The sequence below is a fragment of the Pipistrellus hanaki genome (assembly GCF_964339955.1).
Source record: "Pipistrellus hanaki genome assembly, chromosome: 14".
Classification (NCBI taxonomy): Eukaryota; Metazoa; Chordata; class Mammalia; order Chiroptera; family Vespertilionidae; genus Pipistrellus; species Pipistrellus hanaki.
Genome location: NC_140516.1, coordinates 2152299 through 2177588, shown reverse-complemented (window position 1 = coordinate 2177588; position 25290 = coordinate 2152299). Strand labels below are relative to the sequence as shown.

General features: G+C 57.2%; 2 protein-coding genes across 6 annotated transcripts in view; one reads left to right on the top strand and one right to left on the bottom strand.

The window, feature by feature from the left end:
- The window catches only part of MMRN2 (multimerin 2), a 26667-nt gene extending 2304 nt beyond the window's left edge, over positions 1 to 24363 (top strand). The window contains exons 1-7 of one of the 3 annotated variants that reach the window (XM_084904164.1): positions 1039 to 1359; positions 11580 to 11705; positions 11784 to 11890; positions 11969 to 12034; positions 12681 to 12809; positions 12947 to 14581; positions 15746 to 24363. In XM_084904164.1, coding sequence (XP_084760290.1) covers positions 1280 to 1359; positions 11580 to 11705; positions 11784 to 11890; positions 11969 to 12034; positions 12681 to 12809; positions 12947 to 14581; positions 15746 to 16113 — 2511 coding nt within the window. In that variant the 5' untranslated portion in view covers positions 1039 to 1279 and the 3' untranslated portion in view covers positions 16114 to 24363. Of the gene's footprint in view, positions 1 to 1038; positions 1360 to 11579; positions 11706 to 11783; positions 11891 to 11968; positions 12035 to 12680; positions 12810 to 12946; positions 14582 to 15745 lie in introns of those variants that run through there. The other 2 variants (XM_084904162.1, XM_084904163.1) reach the window with 2 other exon arrangements.
- Positions 21095 to 25290, bottom strand: part of BMPR1A (bone morphogenetic protein receptor type 1A) — a 162803-nt gene continuing 158607 nt past the window's right edge. For all 3 annotated transcript variants that reach the window (XM_084904177.1, XM_084904176.1, XM_084904178.1), the window contains one exon: positions 21095 to 25252. In XM_084904177.1, the coding sequence (XP_084760303.1) occupies positions 25127 to 25252 (126 nt within the window). In that variant the 3' untranslated portion in view covers positions 21095 to 25126. The remainder of the gene's footprint in view (positions 25253 to 25290) is intronic.

The following is a 25290-nucleotide window of genomic DNA, read 5'->3' as shown; positions in this document are numbered from 1 at the left end:
AGCAGAGGCGGCAGACAGGCCTGGGGTGGGGTGCCCGCCATGAGGGATTATGTCAGACCCTCCTGTGCGGCCACTTTCAGCGTCTGAGTCTGTAGGCCCACCGCCGGCTCCCGAGCCCGTCGGGTTTGGTATGTGGTCCCATTTGTGTCCACTCAGAACAGCGTGGCACCCAGCGCAGGTCCTGGGGAGGAGGAGGAGGGACGTGGCTGGGACCCCCAGGAGCGGCCGGTGAGCCAGCCAGCTGGGCGCGGCCTGCGGGAGCGAAGAGGCCCCTGCTCCTTGGCTTCGGAGGGGGTGGGAGAGCCGTGCGGGGATGTGAGCTCCTCAGGGAAGGCTGAGCCTGCAAGGGGACAGCTGAGCCCCGAGGAGGGCCATGTCCACACTGCTGCGACAGCCTGCAGTCCCGCTATTCTCCCCTCTTTACCCGTGAGGCTTGGTGGGGTGGGGCGTGGGGGACCCAGGTCAGAGCTGGGCCCTCATCTGCCGGGCTGCAAACCCCAGCGCCTCTTCCTCTCCCCGGAGCGGAGCGGGAGTGGAGACCTGGGGCTCCCAGCCCTCCGTAGCCCAGCCCCGGCTCGGCCCCACCCGTGCTCACGGAGCTGTGGGCCTGGGCAGTCCTGCGTTTCACTGCGGGGGGAGGGGTCACACAGGGTCAGGATGGAGCCCGGGCCTGCCCCCTGGGCACACACAAGGCAGAGCCCGGGTGGGCAGAGTCCTGGGCAGAGAAGCTGGCTCTGGCCAGATGCCATGGGCTCAGGCCCCTTCCTAGCTCAGAGGCAAAGCCTTCAGGCTCACCCTGGGGGCACCTTCCTAGCTGACCGGGGCCTCGGAGGGCCTTCTCCCCAGAAGGGCTCAGGGCGGGGCCTCCCGGCTCCTTCGGAGGCACTCACTCCGGCGCATCCATAATTCAGGAGCCAGCCCTCCTGGGAGAGGCTCTCTGCCTCCCCACAGCCCTGCCCCTGCCCCCAAGAGCCAGCTGTGCGGATTCTCTCCATCTTTCCAGAACCAGTGTGTGTGTGTGTGTGTGGGGGGGAGTGAGGAGGGGCAGGGCTTGTTCACATGTCACCCTAAGAGCAGGGTCGGGGGGCTGGCCCAGGCCACCCAGCTCCCATCGGAAGCTCTAAGGGCCCGGCCTCTCTCCTGCCTGGGCCTGGGCATCAGGGGGGCAGCCCGACAGGCGGGAGGGACCGCAGGCCTCTCTGGGCGGGGCTGCCTCTCCGACCCCTGCAGAGGAGGGTGCAAAGAGGGCGCAGGCCGAGACCAAGAGGCAGCAAGAACAATGGGCACCTCCGCGAGCTGGGCGCGGGGTGCTCAGAGGGCCAGCGGAGCTGCCAAGAGCTGGAGGAAGCCAAAGCAAAGGTCAGGAATGTTCCCGGGCCGCGGGGCCAGCAGCCTGCGCTGCGCGGGGGCTGCCAGGGGCGCGGCCCAGAAAGCCAGCGGAAGGGTGGCGCCAGCGCTGCCAGCTCCGGAGCTCTGGGTGGAGAGTCCTGGTCACGCCCGGCGGCTGCAGCGCTCAGCACCGGGACCGGGACCAGGCCTGGGCCTGCCGACGCTCAGCGGGGCCCGCCTGGGGGCACCGGGACTCTGATTCTGTCTGTGGCGCAGGCCGGGCCGGCCGGGCACTGTGGGTGGGAGCGCGTTCTTGGCCTCTACCCACCAGATGCCATTAGCACCCGCTCTCCCGCCCTGACAGCACGGATGTCTGCAGAGGCTGCCAGACACGCGGCGGGCGGGGCTGGGCGGGGGGTGGGGGGGCTCCCTTTTGAAAACCACTGGTTCCGAGAAATGCTTTCTCCAGGGCTGGGCCCACGTTCCAGGAACTTCCACGGGCCCAGGGCGGGCCGGCTTCTGGTCCGGGAACAGCCTGTGCCAGCCTCCCGGCCCGTTTCTGGGGGGCACGGACGCCTCTGCTGACAGCCAGGCAGCCTCCTGGGCACGCGGCCCGCAGCCTGCAGGGCCTGGGCACGCAGGGCGCCTCCCCTGCGCATCTCTGCTGCCGGCCTGCCTTCCATCGGCACCGTGCCCACACAGCACGTAGCCTCTGTGTAAACGCCAGTATGTGCTGACTGCCCCTGTGAGAGAAGCCTGGCCGGCCGCTGGGGTACAACTGAGCCGGCCGCACATTTGCTGAGACAGAAGCCCCAGCCCCGGCCCTCACAGACAACGGCTTCCGGCCTGTAGGTGGCTCTTCGGCGTTTGGCTCTGGACCTCTCGCATGCTCATGTGGCCACTTCTTGGGCGAAGTATCATCTGTGGTCTGGCTCTCATTCCTGCTCCCTCCCCTGCCCCAGCGTGCATGGGGGCACACGCCCGGCACACACGCACGGTCACACACGCACAGACACACACACACAGGCACGGTCACACACGCACAGACACACACACACACGCACGGTCACACACGCACAGACACACACACACACACGGTCACACACATGCACGGGCACACACACACGCACGGGCACACACACATGGGTGCACACTTCCTGCCTAGCCTTTCCCGTGTTTTCACGCTGAGTGCTTACATTCAGATGGCTGCATATGCTGCTGAGTGTTGGTACTTGTAAAAGCTGTGTAACCCCACTCTAGAGCAGTGGCCGGTGAGCCACAGTTGCCGCTCTGTTGACTAACGAGTTTGCCGACCACTGCCTTAGGAAAAACAATTTTAACGTACTAATGTCTTTAACATGAAGTCAAAACTTCTGGGTAGGGGTAATGCTTACGCAGTGGCCGGCAAAGTCAGTCAACAGCAGTCTGCTGACCACTGCCCTAGGAAGCACTGCCTTTCTTTTTGCTATTTTTTTTTTTAATGTCAGAGCGGAAGGGAGAGTGATAGAGAAACATCAATGATGAGAGAGAATCGTTGATCGACTGCCTTCTGCAGGCCCCTATTGGGGATCGAGCCCGCAACCCAGGCAGGCATGTGTCCTTGGCTGGAATTGAGCCTCGGTCCCTTCAGTCTGCAGGCCGACGCTCCATCCATGGAGCCAAACCAGTTACTTCTTCGCTGTGTTTTTGTCGCGGTCCACACTGTCAGCCAGCTGCCATGGAGAGCCACTGTGTCCGTGGAGACCGTCACTGAGCTGTGCTGGCCTGGCCGGCCCCCGCCGGGCTCCCTGCGGGGCTGGCGTCCTGGTTTGGTGCTTCCTGCTTCCTGTGTCCTCCGTGGCTCTGCCGCTTAGCTCCCCGCACTCATTTTGCAAATGATAGTTCTCACTTTGGTAACAAATCAGCAAGATTTTCTGAATTATCACAATGCACAAAACAGTTTTGTTTTTTTTTTAAATATACATTTTTAATTGATTTTTACAGAGAGGAAGGAAGAAGGATAGAGAGTTAGGAACATTGATGAGAGAGAAACATTGACCAGCTGCCTTCTGCACGCATTCTACTGGGGATGGAGCCTGCAACCAAGGCACATGCCCTTGACTGGACTCAAACCAACGACCCTTCAATCTAAGGGCCAACACTCACGCCACTGAGCCAAACCAGTTAGGGCCACAACCAGTGTTTTAAACAAATGATATTCTGAAAAATCAAGGAGTCCTAAAGTTCAATTAAAATTTTTTTTTAAAGTTTTGCCTGGCTCAGTGGTTCAATTGGTTCAATTGGTCCAGTACACCAAAAGGTTATGTCCAATTCTCAGTTAGGGTTCGATCCCCAGGCAGGGTGCATATGGGAGGCAATCAATCAATGTTTCTCTCTCTCTCCCTTCTCTCTCAAATCAAACATATCCTTGAGTGAGAATAACCATTTTTTAAAATTGTATTTTTAAATTATAGTTCACATTCAATATTATTTTGTATTCATTTCAGGAGTACAGCGTGGCAGACAATCACAAACTTTACAAAGTGTTCCTCTAGATATTTCAGGTGCCCGCCTGGCACCGTGCATAGTTATACAGCACTACTGACCGGATTCCCTGTGCTGCACCTCCACCCAGGACTGCTGTGTAACTGCGCTCTGTGCTTCTTAATCCCTCACCCTTTCCCCCAGCCCCCAGCCCCTCCCCTCCCCTCCGGCAACCCAAAGTCTGTTCTCTGCGTCTATGAGTCCGTTTCAATTTTGGTTGCTATTTATTTGCTCTTTGGCTTCCACAGAGAAGCCATGGCATTCGTCTTTCTCTGACTGACTTCTGGTCCAACCATGAGCCCCGCGTGGCGGCCTTGGCAGCAGGTGCTGGGGGCCCAGGGGCGCGTCTCCCAGTCGCCTGGTCACAGGACTCACCAGGCGGCCGGAGCCCTGGAGGCCGGCAGCACCCCTTCACCCCACACTCCTCACCGGGACCGCACGCACTCGGGAGTCCGTTTCCCTCCAATCCTGGCCCCCACACGGGGGGAGCTTTCCCTGGGCACCTTTGGTTTCTTCGTTCCCCAATGTGGAGCGGAGTCCCGGACCTTCCGCGGCTCTCAAAGAGCCCGGTGTGGGAGGGCCAGCGCTGGTGACTCCCCGGGGATGGCTTATGGCTCTAAAATGCCAGGAGTGTTTTGGGTAAACAGGCCTTGCAGGACCGATAATTAAAGGGGCAGTGACTAGATTCAGATTACTAGCCCCCCAAAATGCCCCATTTCCCCGTCATCCTGTGTGGCTGGGTGAGCCCTCCTGTGCAGTGGCCCTCGTGGGCAGGGCTGACCTCAGGCTGGCTCACCAAGATCGCCCCCCCGGGGCCGAGCCGGGCTGAGCTGTGAGGAGCCTCCCTCCGAGGGCGGTGCCGCCGGGACTTTCCTTCGGGGGCGCCGGATCGGGGCCCGGCTGAAGCCCACTGGGTGGTGTGCGGGTACTGGGCCTCCTGAGAGGGGTCCCGTGCTGGGGTCCCTGTTTGGAGCCACAAAATGACCGCAGTGTGCTGGGCGGGGCTCAGGGGTGGCAGGTGAGGCCAGCAGAGCCCTCAGGCTGGCATGGAGGGTGGGCTCTGCACAGGAACGGCGAGAGAGGAAATGGCCCTCACTCAGAGCCACGCCCAGGTCTGCCCGCCGTCTCTCCCGTGGACAGGTCTCTCCCGTGGATGGGGTCTCTCCCCGCTGTCTCTCCCATGGACAGGTCTCTCCCCGTGGACGGGGTCTCTCCCGTGGTCTCTCCCGTGGACGCGGTCCCTCCCGTGGACGGGGTCTCTCCCGTGGACGGGTCTCTCCCGTGGACGGGTCTCTCCCCGTGGTCTCTCCTGTGGACGCGGTCCCTCCCGTGGACGGGTCTCTCCCGTGGACGGGTCTCTCCCGTGGACGGGTCTCTCCCCGTGGATGGGTCTCTCCCGTGGACGGGTCTCTCCCGTGGACGGGTCTCTCCCCATGGACGGGGTCTCTCCCGTGGATGGGTCTCTCCCGTGGTCTCTCCCGTGGATGGGTCTCTCCCGTGGACGGGGCCGCTGGTGTTCACAGCAGGCGCGCTCTGGCTGCTCCTGGCCTGGTGCTCGGCAGAGCCTCACTCCTCAATGGGAGCCTCTGCAGCTCAGAGGTCCCTCCAGGTTCCAGCTGCCGGCCAGCTCCGGCCTCTTTGAAAATGCTGAATGAGTGCGACCAGCCAGGCCGGCCTCAGGCTGTGGTCCTGTGGCTGATTTGCAGTCTGGTCTGATCCCGGGAAGGAGAGTGCAGCTGCTCCTAGCCCACTCTCTCTTCCCCTCTCTTATTTGGTGGCACTCTCTGGCTCAGAGGCACGGGGAGGGCAGGGCCTTCGCGGGGCCCAGGGAGCTGGAACACACTGCCCCGCCCGGAGACTCACTGAGCGGCCTGGGCAGGGCCTGCGGCTCTCATCTTAAAGCGCCACCTGGTGTCCGGTGGGAAGTTTGGTGGCGAGACAGAACCACTGCCGCAGCAGCTCCCGGATGCGGGCTGGGAGGAAGGGCTCGGAAACCTGGTGCCTTGAAATGCCCGCCACACCGAGTGGCTCAGTTGGTCGAGCATCGTCCTTGGCACTGAAAGGTCCCATTCGGGGTCAGGGCGCATACCTGGGTTGCAGATTTGATCCCCACCGTGGGAGGCAACCTATCACGTTCCCCATGAGAAAGGAAGTCTTTATCCTGCGCTCCTCACCTTAACAGTCAGGCTGGCATTGGATTCTAAACTGGAAATAAGTTTCCTTCGGTATTTTGAAGGCTTTAGTTTCCGGTATTGCTGTATTGCTGTCAAGAGGGTAAAGGCCATTCTAATTAATGGCGTGTGTGTGTGTGTGTGTGTGTGTGTGTGTGTGTAAAATGTTCTAAGATATGATGATGATGTGGTTTGCTTTGATGTGAGTTTATTTTCACTGTATTTTGGGCTGTGGGGCTCTTTAAATCTGAAGACTCAAGATTCAAGAAATATGTATGTTTCAGGTTGGACATTGGATTTCCAAATACTGCTCCTCTTTTTTTTTTTTTTTTTTTTTTAATCTTTTTCTTCTACTTTTCATCTCTCTCTTTGCTCTTCTTTTAGGGAAATTTCTTTAACTTTTTTTAAAAAAAATATTTATTTTATTGAGTTTTTTACAGAGAGGAAGGGAGAGGGATAGAGAGCTAGAAACATAGACCAGCTGCCTCTTGCACAACCCCCACCGGGGATGTGCCCGCAACCAAGGTACATGCCCTTGACAGGAATCGAACCTGGGACCCCTCAGTCCGCAGACTGACGCACTACCACTGAGCCAAACCGGTTTCGGCGGAAATTTCTTTACCTTTATCCTCCAACACACACACACACACACACACACACACACACACACACACATATTATTCCAAGGACATGTCTTTATTGATTTTTAGAGGGAGAGGAAGGGGGGGGGGGAGAGAGAGAGAGAGAGAGAGAGAGAGAGAGAGAGAGAGAGAGAAACATTGACTGGTTGCCTCACATACATGCCCCAAACAGGGATCGAACCCTCAACCTAGGTGTGTACCCTGTCAGGGAATGAAGCCTTAACTTTTCTGGTGTACAGGACAATGCTCGAATCAGCCGAGCTACCTGGCCATGGCACCGTCTAACATTTTTATTACTTATTTTTTTGCATTTCTACTGTTATGTTTAATTCCCAAGTGTTCTTTGTGGTTATTGTTTTTGTATATCCTCACTTTGAGGATATTTTTTCCATTGCTTTTTAGAGAGAGTGGAAGGGAGGGAGAGAGGGTGAGAGAAAGAAACATCGATGTGAAAGAGACACATTGATTGGCTGCCTCCCACATGCCCCATGCAACCCAGGTACTTGCCTTCGATAGGGAATTGAACCCTCAACCCTTGGGTCCATGGACTGATGCTCTAAGTGAGCAACATGGGCCAGGGCCCAAGGGTTGTTTTGATGTCCCCCCCTTTTCTTTTCTAAATTTATTTTATTGATTTTTCACAGAGAGGAAGAGGGAGAGATAGAGAATTAGAAACATCGGTGAGAGAGAAACATCAGTCAGCACACACCCTACTGGGGATGTGCCCACAACCAAGTCACATGCCCTTGACAGGAATCGATCCTGGGACCCTTCAGTCCTCAGGCTGAAGCTCCATCCACTGAGCCAAACCGGCCAGGGCTTGCTGTCCCCCTTTTAATAGCTTATTTTTCTTACTTCTGGATCCAATAAGCACTCATCAATCTATTAACATTAATGCAAATTTGGGGGAAGTTGTCTTCTCTCCGAAATCTTATATTTCTACTACAAGCCCGGTGCACAAAATTCTTCCCCTGGGGGGGAGAAGGTCCCTCGGCCTGGATTGTGAGAGGGTGCCAGCCAGGCCAAGGGACCCACCAGTGCACGAGTGGGGCTGGGGAGGGACATGGGAGGTTGGCCGGCCGGCAGGGACCACAGGAGGGCTCCAGGGCAGGCCAGCCGGTCTCAGTCCCGGTCGGCTGGGCCCCAGCAGCAAGCTAACCTACGGGTTGGAGCATCTGCCCCTGGTGCACATCATAGTGAGGGGTTGAGTGACCTTAGCATATCATTAGCATATCGTGCTTTGATTGGTTGCGGACACTTAGCACAATAGGCTTTTATTGTATAGGATAAGCTGATTTTTTCCTTTGCTCGTTTTGACCTCCCTCTTTTGTAATAAAGATTTTCTCAGGGATCAGCCTTGGGTGTCCCCGCCTGAGTGTGGAGTTTGCGAAGCCCACAGGAGCTGGGAGAGCGATGGGCCTCCTGTCCGTCCTGTGGCTGCTCTGTGGGCGAGGCCGGGCCCGAGGGCAGAGCCTCTGGTCTTTGCTCCTGAGCAGGCCGTTCTGATGCATGCGCAGCCTCCCTGAGCAGAGGTGCGGCTGGGAGGGCCTCTGCACTCACAACCGTGAGGTTACTCAGTCCCCCTCGACCCCCGCCCGGGGCCACCCTCGGTCACGGCTCCCGAGCCTCCCCCGCCCCCGCCCTCTGTGCACGACGCAGCCCAAGCCACCTCCTCCGAGGGCGCTTCCACCCAGCACCCGGCTCCATGTGAGGGCGCTCCCGGGCCTGAGTGAGGTCAGCACGTGCATGTGGGCACTGGGTGCCCTGGGTGCTCTGGGTGCCCTGGGTGCTCTGGGTGCCCTGGGTGCTCTGGGTACACTGGGTGCTCTGGGTGCCCTGGGTACACTGGGTGCTCTGGGTGCCCTGGGTACACTGGGTGCCCTGGGTACACTGGGTACACTGGGTGCTCTGGGTGCCCTGGGTGCCCTGGGTACCCTGGGTGCTCTGGGTGCCCTGGGTACACTGGGTGCTCTGGGTGCCCTGGGTACACTGGGTACACTGGGTGCCCTGGGTACTCTGGGGGGTACACTGGGTGCCCTGGGTGCCCTGGGTGCTCTGGGTGCCCTGGGTACACTGGGTGCTCTGGGTGCCCTGGGTACACTGGGTGCTCTGGGTACACTGGGTGCCCTGGGTGCCCTGGGTACTCTGGGGGGTACACTGGGTGCCCTGGGTACACTGGGTGCCCTGGGTACTCTGGGGGGTACACTGGGTGCCCTGGGTACACTGGGTGCCCTGGGTGCACTGGGTACACTGGGTACACTGGGTGCCCTGGGTAGACTGGGTGCCCTGGGTACACTGGGTGCCCTGGGAACACTGGGTACACTGGGTGCCCTGGGTACACTGGGTGCACTAGGTGTCCTGGGTGCTCTGGGTGCCCTGGGTACACTGGGTGCCCTGGGTGCTCTGGGTGCCCTGGGTGCTCTGGGTACTCTGGGTGCCCGGGGTACTCTGGGTGCCCTGGGTACTCTGGGTGCCCTGGATACTCTGGGTGCCCTGGGTGCCCGGGGTACTCTGGGTGCCCTGGGTACTCTGGGTGCCCTGGGTGCCCTGGGTACACTGGGTGCTCTGGGTACACTGGGTGCCCTGGGTGCCCTGGGTACTCTGGGGGGTACACTGGGTGCCCTGGGTACACTGGGTGCCCTGGGTACTCTGGGGGGTACACTGGGTGCCCTGGGTACACTGGGTGCCCTGGGTGCACTGGGTACACTGGGTACACTGGGTGCCCTGGGTAGACTGGGTGCCCTGGGTACACTGGGTGCCCTGGGAACACTGGGTACACTGGGTGCCCTGGGTACACTGGGTGCACTAGGTGTCCTGGGTGCTCTGGGTGCCCTGGGTACACTGGGTGCCCTGGGTGCTCTGGGTGCCCTGGGTGCTCTGGGTACTCTGGGTGCCCGGGGTACTCTGGGTGCCCTGGGTACTCTGGGTGCCCTGGATACTCTGGGTGCCCTGGGTGCCCGGGGTACTCTGGGTGCCCTGGGTACTCTGGGTGCCCTGGGTGCCCTGGGTACACTGGGTGCCCTGGGTGCTCTGGGTACACTGGGTGCTCTGGGTGCCCTGGCTACACTGGGTGCTTTGGGTGCTCTGGGTACACTGGGTGCCCTGGGTACTCTGGGTGCCCTGGGTACACTGGGTGCCCTGGGTGCCCTGGGTGCACTGAGTACACTGGGTGCCCTGGGTACACTGGGTGCCCTGGGTGCTCTGGGTGCCCTGGGTGCTCTGGGTGCCCTGGCTACACTGGGTGCTTTGGGTACACTGGGTGCCCTGGGTACACTGGGTGCCCTGGGTGCTCTGGGTGCACTGGGTGCCCTGGGTGCTCTGGGTATTCTGGGTGCCCTGGGTACTCTGGGTGCCCTAGGTACTCTGGGTGCCCTGGGTGCCCTGGGTACACTGGGTGCCCTGGGTGCTCTGGGTACACTGGGTGCTCTGGGTGCCCTGGCTACACTGGGTGCTTTGGGTGCTCTGGGTACACTGGGTGCCCTGGGTACTCTGGGTGCCCTGGGTACACTGGGTGCCCTGGGTGCCCTGGGTGCACTGGGTACACTGGGTGCCCTGGGTACACTGGGTGCCCTGGGTGCTCTGGGTGCCCTGGGTGCTCTGGGTGCCCTGGCTACACTGGGTGCTTTGGGTACACTGGGTGCCCTGGGTACACTGGGTGCCCTGGGTGCTCTGGGTGCACTGGGTGCCCTGGGTGCTCTGGGTATTCTGGGTGCCCTGGGTACTCTGGGTGCCCTAGGTACTCTGGGTGCCCTGGGTGCTCTGGGTGCCCTGGCTACACTGGGTGCTTTGGGTACACTGGGTGCCCTGGGTACACTGGGTGCCCTGGGTGCTCTGGGTACACTGGGTGCCCTGGGTGCCCTGGGTACACTGGGTGCCCTGGGTACACTGGGTGCCCTGGGTGCCCTGGGTGCTCTGGGTGCCCTGGGTGCTCTGGGTGCCCGAGTGCCGAGCTGACAGAGCAGGGGGTGGTGCTCCGGGCACTGACTGCCGGGGAGGGGCCGCTGAGCCAGTCCAGGCGCCTCAGCCAGCGAGCGCTCCAGCAGCCACCGGCCGCGGCTCCTGGGCCTGCGGGGCCCGCGGGAGGGCTGCCCCTGTACCCCCAGCGCCGAGGCCTCGGTGGGGCCGCCTTCCCGGAAGGGCCTGCTGCAGGCTGCCTCCCGGCCTCTGAGCGCCTGTGTCCGGGTGCGGGCTGCCGGGGAGCCAGAGCCTCCTCCCGCCGGTCCCCCCGGCGAGGCCGCTGTGGTGGGGACGGACGGACAGAGGCTCGGTCTGCAGCGCCCGCTGAGCACGTGGCACCCACCCTGTCTGCGTGGGGGGGTGACGGTCTCCTTGGGGAAAGGGGTTCAGGCCGCACCCGGTATGTGAGCTCCAACCGACTGCTCAGGCCCGTGGGCCCCGCTGCGCCCTGGCACCAGGAGGAGTGAGCGCTTCCTGCCTGCGGCTCACTGTGTCAGCCTGTCTGTCTGTCTGTCTGTCTGTCCGGCTGGGAGCTCCCTGAGGCGGCGGGCCAGCCGCTGGGGCGGGTGTGTGTGTGTCTGTGTGTGTGTGTGGGGGGGTGAGGGTGAGGTGGGTGTGGGGGTGGGGGGTGGTGGTGGTGGTGGGGTAGGGGGTGGGGGGTGGGGGTGAGGGTGAAGGGGGTGTGGGGGTGGGGGGATGGGGTGGGGGGGAGGTGGGGGTGGGGGTGGGGGGAGGTGGTGGTGGGGTAGGGGATGGGGAGGTGGGGGTGAGGGTGAGGGTAGGGTGGGGGGTGGGGGTCGTTTGCAGAGCTCTGAGGGCTGAGCGTGCGGATCTCTGCTCGGTTAAGGAGCCCACAGCATGGCCCTGGCGGCAGGCAGCACTGGGCCTCCTGAGGCCTCTGGAAGGCGCTGGCTGGCAGCAGCCCTCTCCTCTCCTCTCCTCCCGCTTGGTTTTCCAGGAACTGGTGCCCCTACCAGAGGTCCAGGCTGGTCACCTTCGTGGCTGCCTGCAAAACGGAGAAGTTCCTGGTCCACTCGCAGCAGCCCTGTCCGCAGGGCGCTCCGTGCCAGAGGGTCAGCGTCCTGTGAGTGGAGGCCGGGCAGGCGGGCGGCCGCGGCCCTCCCTCCCGCGGGGCTCCGTGCTGAGCCGTGTCTCCCTGCAGGTACCGCGTGGCCGCCAGGCCGGTGTACCGGGTCCGACAGAAGGTGCTGGCCGCCGTGGCCTGGGGCTGCTGCCCCGGCTTCGCCGGCCCCGACTGCCAACAGCACGGTAGGCCTCCCGCTCCCCTCGGACCGGGTCCTGAGCTCTTCTGACCACGGGGTCCATGTCTGATGCCTCTCCCCGCAGATCCCACTGCGATCCCGGGTGCCGACCTCCAGGAGCCCTGGGCCGGGCCGGCTGGAGAGGAGCCGGGTATGCCGCTTCCGGGGGGGGGGGGGGGGGGGGCAGACAGTGAGGCTGGTGCCAGGCTCTTCTCCCGTGAGGCAGTGCCGCCTCCCGAGGATCCGGCCCAGGACCAGCAGGGCCCCTGAGGCTCCGCACCGCCCTCCTGCATGCTCGGGCCAGGCGCCTGCCGCTGGCATGCACATCCCCGTCCTTGGCACCCTTTCTAGGACCGACAGCTTCGCCGGGCACCCCCCTGCTCCTGCACTGCACAGTCCCACGGCCTCAGCAGGCACAAGAAGTCCCGCAGTCCCTGTTCTCGCGTCTCCCCGCGTTGTCAGGCGGGCGGTGCCCCTGCCCAGACACCCGGGCCTGGGCCTCTCCAGGCTGGACCGAGGCTGGGTGGCGAAGGCGTTCCATCACGTGGTGAACGCCTGTCTATTGGCCGGGGAGGAACATGTGCCAAGATTGATTAGTCATGTCTGCTGTGGTGTGGATGGCAGGGGGAAGGTCCCAGGTGTTTGCCCTCCTGGGACTAACGGCTTCTAAGCTGCTGCTCAGAGGCCGTCAGCATAGTCCTCTCTGTTCCCAACCCCGAAGGCTCGGTGCCCTATGGTCCGCCAGGCCCGGGAGTTAGCCCTCAATTCGTCTTTCTCACGTGCCCTCCACCCACCAGCTGCCGAGCCCGGTCACATCGGGGCGCAGCAGGAGCGCCTGCTGAGAGATCTCCAGAATGACGTCCACCACACGGCCCCGGCCAGCAACCTCACAGCTGCAGCCACCGAGGCAGACGAGGGGGAGCTCGGTAAGCGCAGCCCCAGGGCTGAGGAGGAGCCTGACTGCACCCAAGGGGCTGAGGGGGCGGGAAGCAGGGGGTTCTCTCAGCCCCTACCTGGGAGGGCGCCCGCGCAGCAGGCCGGGTGAACGTGGCGTTTGTTGCAGAGTTCCCCGGGCAGTCCCCGGAGCAGGTGCTGCCTTTCGGCCCCGACTGGAGCGGCTTTAACCAGAGCCTGCACGGCCTCTTTGAGGCGGTCAGGAACCTCTCTCTTGGTGTGGAGGCCAACCGACAGGCCATCAGCACGCTGCGGGACGGCGCCGTGCCCAGAGCTGACTTCCAGGAGCTGGGGGCCAAGTTTGAGGCCAAGGTCCAGGAGAACAGCCGGCGAGCGGGCCAGCTGCGGCGGGACCTGGAGGACGGCCTGCAGGCCCAGCGCCTCTCCCTGCAGCGCTCCCTTGCGGAGGTGCAGGCCGACGTGGACGCCAAGCTGAAGAGGCTCCTCAAGGCCCAGGAGCACCTGTCCAATGCCAGCCTGGCGGCCGCCGCGGCAGGAGCAGGCGCCCGGCCGGAGCCCGAGAGCCTGCAGGCCCGGCTGAGCCAGCTGCAGAGGAACGTGTCGGCGCTGCACCAGGCCGCCGGCCGCAGGGAAGAGGCGCTGCAGGGCACCCTGGCCGACATGCAGGCGACCCTCGACCGGCACGTGGAGGAGATCAAGGAGCTGTACTCGGAGTCGGACGAGACCTTCGATCAGATCAGCGCGGTGGAGCAGCAGGTGGAGAAGCTGCGGGGGACGCAGCAGGAGCTGCGGGAGCTGCGCGTGGCCCTGATGGAGAAGTCGCTCATCGCCGAGGAGAACAAGGTGGACGCGGACCGGCAGCTCCTGGAGCTCAACCTCACCCTCCAGCACCTGCAGGGCGGCCTGGCCGACCTCGTCAAGTACGTCACCGACTGCGGCTGCCAGGGGCCCCCCGGCGGCCCGGAGGGCCCGGGCAACGCCACGCGCGCCCCGGAGCGCGCCCCCGGGGGCCCGGGCGCCGGCCCCGCCCCGCGGGCGGCGGAGCGCGAGGCGGCCGTGTGGCGGGCGCTGGAGGAGCGGCGCGCCGAGGCCCAGCAGGCGGGCGCCGAGCGGGCGCGGCTCCGGACGCAGCTGCGCGCGCTGGGCGGCCAGGCGGCGGCGCTGCAGGCGGCGCAGGGCGAGCTGCGGCGGGCGGCGGGCGAGCTGCGCGCCTCCTTCGCGGCGCTGCTGGCGGACGCGCTGCGGCACGAGGCGCTGCTGGCCGCGCTCTTCGGGGAGGACGCGGTGGCCGCCGAGGCGCCGGGGCCGCTGGCGCTGAGCTACGAGCAGATCCGCGCGGGCCTGCGCGACGCGGCGCTGGGGCTGCACGAGCAGGCGCGCGGCTGGGCGGCGCTGGCGGCCCGCGTGGCGGCCCTGGAGGGCGCGGGCGGCGCGGGGGCCGCGGGGCCGGAGCTGCAGCGCCTGGGCGCGGACGTGCGGCGGCTGGAGCGGTGCTGCGGGGACGCGGCCGCGGGCAACGCCGCCCTCAACGGCTCCCTGCAGGGCCTGCACGCGGCCGTGGCCGGCGCCCAGCTCGGCCTGCGGCGGCAGCAGCAGCTCTTCCACAGCCTCTTCGCCAACTTCCAAGGGCTGCTGGCGGCCAACGCCAGCCTGGACCTGGGGCGGCTGCAGGCCGTGCTGGGCCGCAGGGAGAAGAAGGAGCAGAGGGGCCTGGACGCGGCCCGGAGGAGGGACAAGAAGCAGGCGGCGCCCCGAGCCCCGGGGGCCGTGCCCCAGGAGGCAGGTGAGTCCCGGCCCCGGGGTCAGGCTGCGCCCGGAGGCTCCAGGGGGGCACGGGGCGGGGCGGGCAGGGCCCCGGGGCCCGGGCCTGGGGGGAGCTGGTGCAGGGCCTCCGTGCTGTCCCATGTGGCCCCGGAGGGGACCCCGAGCTCTGGGCAGTGGCTGTCCCTGCCGGGCCGCCGTGGGGCTCTGCCCCCCTCCCCGGACAGGGCGGTCCGAACCCCCAAACCCCGCAGCTGGGTATGGGGTTCCTGAGGCCTGAACACTTCCCAGCCAGTTCCCTACATGGGTCTCAGTTTCTTCGTCTGTAAAATGGGAGAGTCACATCAAGGGCTCTGATGCAGACAAACAGACAGACAGACACACTTCCCAAACCCACAGGCTGTGGCTGGACCAAAGTCAAGAGCTGGCTGTGGGTCCTAAGTAACTAACTGCAAACTTAGTCCTGTAGGCCTTGGCTTCATGCCCTGTGACACGTGCTGAGGGCGTGCCCAGGCGCATGGCCAGGTCAGCACGAGGCCGTGCCATCTGGGCCCGGTGGACTCGCCCTCCTCGGCCCCGTGCAGCGGCCTGCCGGGCAGCCAGCCGGTCCCCGCACCTTCCCCTCAGAGCGGCCTCCTCCGGCTGTGCCCGGGGGCTCCGCCCTCCCGGGCTGGGCCGGAGCTGCTGCAGGAAGCCAGGAGCTGGGCAGCCCCGCCCAGGCCCAGGGCCCGAGGCTCCCGGCCTCCCCGTGCAGGGCTCTGCGGCTGGTGAAGCATCAGGCGGCCGTCCCAGCCGCCTTCTCCCAAGGCCCTGCGCCAGCGTGCCCCTGGGAAGCACTCCCTGCTCCGGGCCGCACCCGGTCTGTGCCCGGAGGTCAGGGCCCCTCTCCCGGGTCACTCGGCCCCTGGCAGGGGCGCTGGCGGGAGGCGGACTGCCCCCACCGGACTCCGTTCCTCAGTCAGAGGGACCCGCCTCAGGTGTGGGGAGGGAGAAGGGCTGGAGAAGAGTGCGTCTCTGTCAGCCAGTGAGCTCCTGGGAGCGGCCAGGCCCCCTCTGACAGGCATTAGCAGCTGTCGGGAGGGCTGTGTCGGTACTGAGCTGTGTGGGTTCTGAGCTGAGGAAGGCAGGTCTCGGATTGATTTCCATCCCAGGGAGGGAGTCCCTGAGCGCTGTCCTCTGCCCCCAGGCTCCCCCGTGGCCTTCTACGCCGGCTCCTCGGGAGGGATGGCCGCCCCGCAGACCCTGAGGTTCGACGCCGCTCACATCAACGTTGGCAGCAGCTTCTCCCCTGAAGACGGCTACTTCCGGGCCCCCGAGCGCGGGGTCTACCTCCTGGCCGTGAGCATCGACTTCGGCCCGGGGCCGGGCGCTGGGCAGCTGGTGCTCGGCGGCCACCGCCGGCTGCCCATCGCGGGCGGCTGCACGGCCACCGCCTTCACCATGGCCGAGCTGCAGAAGGGGGAGAGGGTGTGGGTGGAGCTCACCCAGGGGTCCGTGCGCAGGAGGAGCCCGCCAGGCACCGCGTTCGGGGGCTTCCTGCTGTTCAAGACCTGAGCCCGTGCGCCCGGACCCTCCACGCTGGCCCAGCTCTTCCCGGAAAGCCGCAGGGACGAGGCCTCCCTGGACGCGCTGAGGCCGGATGCTGCTCCCTGGCCGCCGGGGCTGACCTTCTGTCCCAGGCGGCGTGGCTGGCCTCGTTTGCTCCAGCGTCTGCCGTTTTGCCCCTTGTGGTTGAAAACTTCTGTACACGGAACCTTCCTCTGGCTCCCGCGAGTCCCAATCCCTGCTAGAAAAGCGTCTTTCCCAGAGGATTTGGGAACTAGAATGGAGGGGCATTTTGGACAATCCGGGAACCTGGCTCCAAGCACAGCCGGTTAGGTCTGTCAAATGAAAACTGGCCGAGTATCAGGCGAAGGAAACAGTATCTTTCCCGCACTCAGCCCTTCCTCGAATGTACCTGCAACTTGAACTTCACCCCCTTTCTCCCTGCCGCACACGGGACACAGGCCCGGTGCCCACAGAGCTAACGTGTGCAGCTTTCACCTTCACGCTCCCCCACAGCCTGGCCACCCTCATTATCAGCATCTCTACAGAAAGGGAGCTGAGGGGGGAGGGAAGACCCTAAAAATCCCCCTCAGTTCCATCATCTTTGGGATCAGCAGCACCCTTCCCAGCTCTGCCCGGTGAGCCGATGGCGGAAGGATGGGAGAGGTGGGAACATGGGCAGAATAAACTGTGTAAGTGTGTCTGTTTGTGTAAAGTGTGGCTCCGTCACTCCAGAACCCTCCCTGCAGGGTCGCTTAGTTCTGCCTACAACACGAGGAGCCTCGGTGAGCACTGAGCACTGGGTCAGACACCCAGCGCAGAGTTAGTTATTCTTGCAATAACGTAGTTTAAGAAGGTCACATGTTCTACAGCAAACAGGCTTGGCAAAGCGCCGTCCAGTTGTTGGGAAACGTTTCATGGTGGTGGTGGTGTTCAGTGTTTGCTGACTGTATTCTCCGTAAGGAAATCTGACCGCCTGGGAATGGGCGGGCAGGAGCTGGTCAGCCTGCTGGGTCCGGCTCGGCCCTCGCCTGCCGGCTCCTCCCTCTGGCCAGGACCTCGCACCCAGTGCAGCCTTAGCTGCCAAGACCACTCCTGACCAAAGGCTGGCGTGTGGGCCCCCCCTGACAGCCTGGAGGCAGTGCAGGCACCTGGCTGCCGGGAGACCAGCCTGGCCTTCTCGCCGCTGGCTGTCGCTGCTGTCGGTCAGGCGGTGCCAGTGACGGAGTGGAAATTATTGCATTTACAAGAGGGAGTGAGCTGATGTCCTCCATAAGGGCACATGTCGTCCAGGGCAAGGTTATAAATAGGAGTGCTGCCTGGCAAGCAGGGCCCGCAGAAGGATGTCACGGGCATGCTGCCGGGGGACCTCATGAGCGAGGCTCCCGTGCAGATTCCCAGGCTCCCGTCACGCCCAGTGCAGGCTTCAGGCCCACACTGTGTGGCGAGGCGCCAGCTCAGCGCGGACGCTCAGTCACCGGACAGACCCCCCTCACTAAGACATCGCTGTCGCTGGGTGGAGACCCGGTGCCTTCGGGTAGACCTGCTGCCCAGCTCAGCATCCAAACAGCCTCCCTCCAGCAGCAGCTCCAGAGCCGTGCAGTGGCATCAGACCTCCAACCTGATGGAAAAAACCCAAAAGTACCACCGAGGACAAGAAGGATCCTGTAAGCAGACCAGGAAATTATAGTAATCCCTAAACAAACAGGAAGTAGAAAGGATCAAGTATGAAATGAAATAGCAATAAGAAATCACAGCCCCAAAGCATGTGAGACTGTTGGAGAAATGGTTCCAACGCAAACTCGGCCGCCCCCTCGTGGGGGTCAGGCTCCACCCCCCTGCGCTGAGCAGGGCAGCAGTGGCCTGCGAGAGGTCAGTCCTGAGCCCTAAGTAAAGGCTACGACTGACCCTCCGAAGGAGGAAGCCCCACCCCTGATGACCTGTAACCTTAGGGAGTCAATCAGAGACCCTCCATGGACAAAACCGCATGTCCAAATCATTTCACAAACACCAGGAGGGGATAGAATGGTCTAGAAACAATGTTTCTTAAGCTCTCCTCCCCTGGCACGGCCGCTTTGTATCTTGAAAACAAACACTCCTGAGCACCATCCCCACCCTCGTCTATCAGGAAGCTCCCCCAAACCTGGCTTGACAGACAAACCTCGTGGGGGAGGGGGAGTGAGGAAGTAAATGAAGGGAGTGAGGAGGAGAGAGGAAAGGTTGCTGTTATTTGCTCCAAGAAACAGTGATTATTCTACTCCTCCCTGAAAAAATGAGTCCAAGGAATGTGGAACCGAGGTGGGCAGGGACCCACCAACTCTATGAGCAATAGCCCGGAGTGCCAAACACTTGTGGAAAATTAGGATCAGGAACAAGACCCAAAACTCACCAAACTGAAGTTTTTGGAATATATAAACCTTTAGAAACAAGAGAGAAAATTGTAAGATAAGTCTTATATGCCACCCAGATCCTGGTCTCCAAATATCTCCCTTAAACGGAACCCGAGTGCCTGTGAGAGGGCTGACTGGGCCGAGCTGGCACATCTGTGCCAAAAAGACAACGGGCATGGCCAGCGTGGCTCAGTGATAGTGCCACCCATGAGCCAGGTCATGCTTAAACTCCCAGTCAGGGCACATGCCCGAATTTTGGGCTCGATCCCCAGTAATGGGCATGCAGGAGGCAGCCCATCGATGTTTCTCTCTCATCAGTGTTTCTAACTCTATTCCTCTCACTTCCTCTTTGAAGTCAGTAAAAACAAAAATAATGGTCACATGTCAAAAGCTCAGGAGTCAGTGTGAGGAACTCCCAGTAGCTAAGTCTGGGTCAATTTGAACATCAAAGCCACTAATGACCTAGTAAGCCTGCCCGTGAGTTCCATGCTGGTGGGCCTGAGAAACAAACACCATGTCCACCCACTCACTGGCTTTTGCTCCAGAGAATGTCAGAGCCACAAAAGCAAGAGCCAGACAACTGGTTCAGGGTGAAGGGGAACAAGACCTGACAACTACATGCAGGTCCTAGCCAGAGCCTGGGACCGGAAATGTGCTCTCGTGGCCTCTGTTAAAACACCTGGCAAATGGTGTTGCAGGTAAGTGTCATGGTATCGATGCTAACTTCCCTGGTTTTGGTAATAGGTTGCATAACAGAATACCTCTGAAGCACTTAGGGATAGAGGCATGAGCTCTGCAATGTACTCCAAGTAGTTCAGAAAAAGCACGTGTGAACACAGACTCTGAGAGCCTTTGTACTTTCTGTACATACACATACAAAATGACCAGTTGTCACAAAATGTAAGTTTATGAATCTGGGTGAAGGGTAAATGGCATTTTAAAAACTACTTTCCAACTTTTCTGGAAGCGTGAAATTATTTCAAAATACAGTTGAAATGAAATTTGTTTAAGTAAAAACACACACACACACACCCCTCAGTATTTGGGTGAAAAGCGGAAGGTAGAATATAACATAAGAGGGACATGCTAGGAAATTTGGAAGGAACATCCAGGAGACCTAGTATTTGTCTAATGGTAGTTCTAGAATGACCAAAGTAAAAGGAAGTAAAGTAACAATGAAAGAAAAGTTTCAAGATCCAAGAAAAGGTGAAAAAACAGAATGGAAATAAGTAGACATGCAAGTTCAAACTTCAAAAAGGCAAGTTCTGCTCCGTGAAGGAGAGTGTGAGTTACTCCATCAAGCACTGCCCCGAACACGTGCATCCTCACTGGCCACGCGGTGCTGGGAGACCGGGGTGCCCTCGCGTCCGAGAACCACATCGAATGATAAAAACCACTTCTTAATGTTCGAAGTGCATCCCGCAAATGTACCACAGCTTCCAATTCTCTCTCAATGTCTTTCAACACTTACTTGGATTCCAGTGTAGTGAACAGAGAACAGATTGCTTAAACTGACTCAAAACTTGCTTTATAAAATGGCTCCCACTAAAAAAACAAGATGTAGTTTGAAAATATTTTCAGTATCAGCATTTTATATTGACTTTTTAAGAAAATGTTTTTATTGATTTCAGAGAGGGAGAGGAGAGGGATAGAAACATCAATGATGAGAATCACTGTTTGGCTGCCTCCTGCACATGTGCCCTTGACCAGGATCGAACCCAGGACCCTTCAGTCTGCAGACTGACACGCTCATCACTGAGCCAAACCAATCAGGGCTTGGCTTTGAGATACTGTCACATCTCGGTTCCTGTATGCAGTAGGATCTGGTTGGCGAGGTGGCTGTCGGGAGCCCTGCGGCTCCTGGTGGCCCTGAGTGTCACTAAGGGTGCCCGGGACACTTGGGGAAGGTGACTGGCCAAAGACCAGGAGGAAAAGGCTCAAAGGGGGTAGGTAGGTCATATTCCCTCTGGACATGAGAATGGCAGTCCCTACCTGAAAGGATCCACCTTTCTGCCCTGTCCTTTGGTTCCGCTGAAATACTGTGCGCACAGCCCCGTGCGCTCGAACTAAGTTTCCTCGCCACGACGCCCAACCTCAGGGTAACCTGCCATTTCTGCTCACACCCTGAGCTCCTGGGAATGAAGTCCTCAGATCAGAACAGTGCCCGTGCCATTGGGTGGCCTTCAGGCTGTGCTCCCAGAGCCACGTGGACTCCACTCCTCTCCAAACGCCAGGAGGCGGACCCAGCACCTGGGACCTGCCATGCTCAGCGGAGGAAGCAGGTGGAGGAAGGACCTCCCCTGCGCCAGGTGGCGCTCTCCAGCGCCAGCGGGAGTGTCATGAAAAATGCTCCGAGCACAATGTTAAAAACTTAAAATTTTTTCTTCCAACTTAAAACCATTTTTTAAAAGTTCTTCTATACTAGGCCCATTTTTTGAAAGGTAACCTAAGAAAATAAACATACAAAGGTTCATGTTTAATGATGTTCAATGCATTGGTTGTATTTTCTAAAACAACGGAAAGTAACCCAAATATTGAATGGGGAATTTAAAAAGTCCCATCTATTTGATGGAATATTACATGGCCAATTTTTTTAAAAAAAGTTATGCTTTCAATGGCTACATGGTGACACACTATGATCTTAATATTGTAGAAAAGTATGCAGCAGAAAAACATTGGAAACATTCGAATGTAAATAGTGGTAACATCTGGCAATAGAATTTTGAATGATTTTATTTGCTTTTTTTCTTTCCTGTTTTCCAAAATTTCTGCAATAAGTACATATTTTTATAACTAGAAAAATATTTTTAAAAGAAAAAACACCTTTATTCTAATAGGTTTATGGCCCTTCTATCTACGTGAAGGATGGAGGGTATGGCTGTCTGGGCACTTACCTGCCCCTGCTCCGACCCGGCTTCCTGGTCGCTGAAGTGCACACTCAGGGACATGTGTATGTTCACTAACTCACTTTTTATGAAATCTCAACAGACATGCATTCTGATATACAATACAATCTGAGCAGGGCATCACAAAACACATCACTGAAGTATACTAAAATAAGGTTATTTACTGAAAAATGATACACTGGACGTAATCTCTATATAGAACACAGCAGTAAGTGGTAAACTTAATAAGGCGCCTTTTAAAGCAGATGCTGACAAAATAAATGTAGTATGTTGCACACTAAAGATGAATCTATATTTTTGGTGCTTTACAATTGCATGATAAAACTGTTTAACCCTTCTTTCAATGTCTATGTACAACTTCCCTAATTAAGCTATAATGGCATTTTCATTTTATATAATATATACTGCATTTTAATTTTTAAACGGGCGGGGACAACAGTCACTACCAGGGCTTAAATAATTCTACTGAAAGCACAGTACAGAGCACAATCTGTAGTCACCCCCCCATCAATCCTTTGCAAAAGCAGTGTTTACAGACTCTCCCTAGGACAACCTCCGTGGCCGTATCAATGCCGCCAGATTTACTGTTTGTATGAGCGGTGGTTGTCTGCATTTCTGTGATTCTCTTAACAGCTCTGAGGCAAGAACTGGTATTTTAACATCTGACCCAAGCAAATAATAAATATCACCACTTTTAAACAGTACAAGAGCTGCAACAATACTTTTAAAAAAACAATGCGTATTTCTGCTGTTGAAATTATTTTAGATACTCAGAAACATTTTAAAACATGTATGAAGAGAAATATGACTTGAATTTATAAAATATTCCCTGGAATAAATTATTCAATATAAAAGTTGATTTTGTGCTAACTTCGAAATGCATAATTCTTTAAAAGTTGTATTGCTTTTTTGTTTTAAACATAAGCAAAAAATCTGGGGTTAAAAGGTGTTTGTTTTTTTTAGCAAATAATTTCGCACATTCTAGGAAAATAATTTTCAAAAATGATGTCACTTTTTAAGTTTAGAAATACATCTGGATATTGAAAAGACAACATGAATTGTTGATTGAAATATTTTTTTGTGAAACTATTTTCAGAAAATTAGATTCAAATTTTATATTTCAGAAAGTTGTTCAACAAAAAAGCACAGGGAAAGCTCAGAATAAAGATAGTAACCTCAGTCTTACTGTGCCTCTGATCCGAGATGTTCACACAGCTCTCACTCGATGACTGAGGATGAACGTCTGTTAGATTCTGCTGCCTTTGGAGTTTGTTTTTATTTCAGTTATTTAAAGGGATGACAAGCAGGAGCCACATGTCTTTAAAGTGCTCGACTGAGACCAAATAATGGTTTCTAGGGTTTTCCAAATTGTTAACTATGGTACTATGTCATAATTCCTGCCTCTTTAAACATTTCACTTAATGAATTAAGACATTTAAGAGTAAAAGTAAGGAAAGAAGTTTCATGCAACATTTTTTAACTTCTAAAACTTCAAATAAGTCATCATCTGCTTTTTAAAAAATGTTACACTAGAAAATATTTATATTGAACAAGTCTCTCACATTAATTCTTGCTATCACTTTTAATAGGTCAATTTAAAAGGTTAATTATGATGGGCTGTACTTACACACTATCTGTAATGTTTTGCATCCACATACTATTTTAACATTTCTAAGAATAGTGCTTGCCTTGTCTTATGTATTTTCTTTACTATTAAGATGACAAATGATTTTGAAGATTTATAGTTTGTCAAATAAAAATAAATCAAGGCTAACCTTAAGTAGACCAGAGTTAGTGTTTTTAAATGCATGGCAATTTAGATAAAAATATCTAGGAATCTCACTGGGAAACATTCTGAAGGAGCAAGTTATTTGGTACCACCTACCAACACGTAAACTCACTCACTTTGATGAACATTTCAAACTTAAATTATCTTAGATGAAAATTAAATTCAGTCAAAACTATTAAAGCAAATTTTAAATTTGTGAAATTTGATGTCAGTGTATTAAAGTTTTACCTTTAATGGCCAGCCAAATTTTTGGTAATGAATGGAATCAGGCTCTGCTGTCCCCTCTCCAAAGTGTTTTGACCATGTTGTAACATAATCACATTTATTTTAGGCTCTATTCATAGGAAACTGCCTTACTTTCCGCACCGAGGAGTTGTTTTATCAGACGAAGGCATTAACATGTAAAAGACATTACGAAGTATAAAACATTTCAGTGAACGAGAAGGACTCCTTGGAATAACAAGCATCCATCGCACACGCAGTGTTTTCTGGAGTAGCAGCTACTCGGTACAGACACCACCACTGACCAGACAGTGTCCTCTGTGCCGATTCTTCATTGTCATCACACGTTACAGAACAGAAACCATAGAACCGGAAACCGCAAATGATGTCAATGTCTAACAGCTGTTAATGACGTGTATCATCTCCAACAGAAATTTCTAATGAGAGGGCCGTTTCACGATGGGAAGTCGAGAGGATAGTATCTAAATGCAAGTCTGTGCCTGACGTGAACAAACTGGGGTTTAATATACTAGTTAGAATGTATTAGTTCTAAAAATTCATATGTGGTTCTACTTTGTAACATTTTCTTCTGATCTTTTATTTTTTCCCTTAAGGATGATGTGTGAGGTACAGGTGAGCTGGTTTCTACAACAGTATAGATGCATGTACATATAAAAAATATGGTTGTAAAAGGAGCATGTATTTTGCAAATAAAGCATATTACACACAAAATATAAATAACTTCCCTTTTAAAAGTTACTGAGAATAAAGAATACAGAACATGGTTATAGGCACTTAACATTGCTATCAAACGCAGTCATTAGTAACGCACTTCAATAAGAAGTGTTTTCTTCTCAAGGTCATGGCATTGGAAGGTCCAACTTTGGACAGGATGCTTTCTATGGCAAAATAATAATTACAAAAAAAAAAAAGAAGAAGAAGAAGAAAAGAAGGTGGTGGTAGGAGAAAAACAGTTGAAATTTTCAGGCACTTTAAACTTTTTTGGCCTTTACATCGACTTTCATGTTAAAAAATAAAGTTGGTGGAGAAGCTAGCTCACTTTCAAGGTAAATGGCTTTTATGTGATTGGCGAATCTTGGTCAGGTCATGCATTTTTAAAGCACAAAACCAACAGCCTCTAATATCTTCCTGGGTGTTCATAAGTCCTATTTTCTTCTACTTTGATGGCAGCAGAGAAATCCTGGCAAGCATGTGTGTGTACACACACCATTATCAAGGCCTGACAAACTATGTCTCACAAACCGCAGCATCCCACACAGATGGCAATCCACAGGCCGTTTACAAAGGCCGAGGACAATCCCCGGCGTTTCCTCAGGCAGGAGCAAGGGCACATTCCTCCGACTGCCGAGTGCACTCATCTTCTCAGGCTTTCACAGAAAGCACCATTTCATGAGCAGGTGATTCAGCACCCAGAGTTGACTGGAGACTCAGGAATCAGGACTGAAGTCTCGATGTAGTCCATAAAAACCCGATTTAAAAGGCATCAGAAACCACACTTAAGAGTAAAGTTGTCCGCAGGTAAAGAGTGAAGTCCTGGAGTCCCCAGCTCATACTCTGCAGAGCCGGGAAGGTCCCCCGGGCAGCTGAGAAGGTGAGGGGAGGACAGCCTGCGAACTGCGCAGGCTCCTAACCCCACTCTACTCCCTCCGCGCCCTGGCGGAATCCTGGAGTTTCTGCTCAGGACTGCTTCACTGTCAAATCTTTACATCTTGGGATTCAACCATCTTTGCGAGCGTCTTCTTGATCCGCAGAGCCGTGAGTCTGGAGGCTGGGTTGTGGGCCCAGCACTCTGACATCAGCTTCAGCACTGCTCGAAGACACTGGAAAGCAGAGTGCAGGGAGCAGGTAAACACCGTTG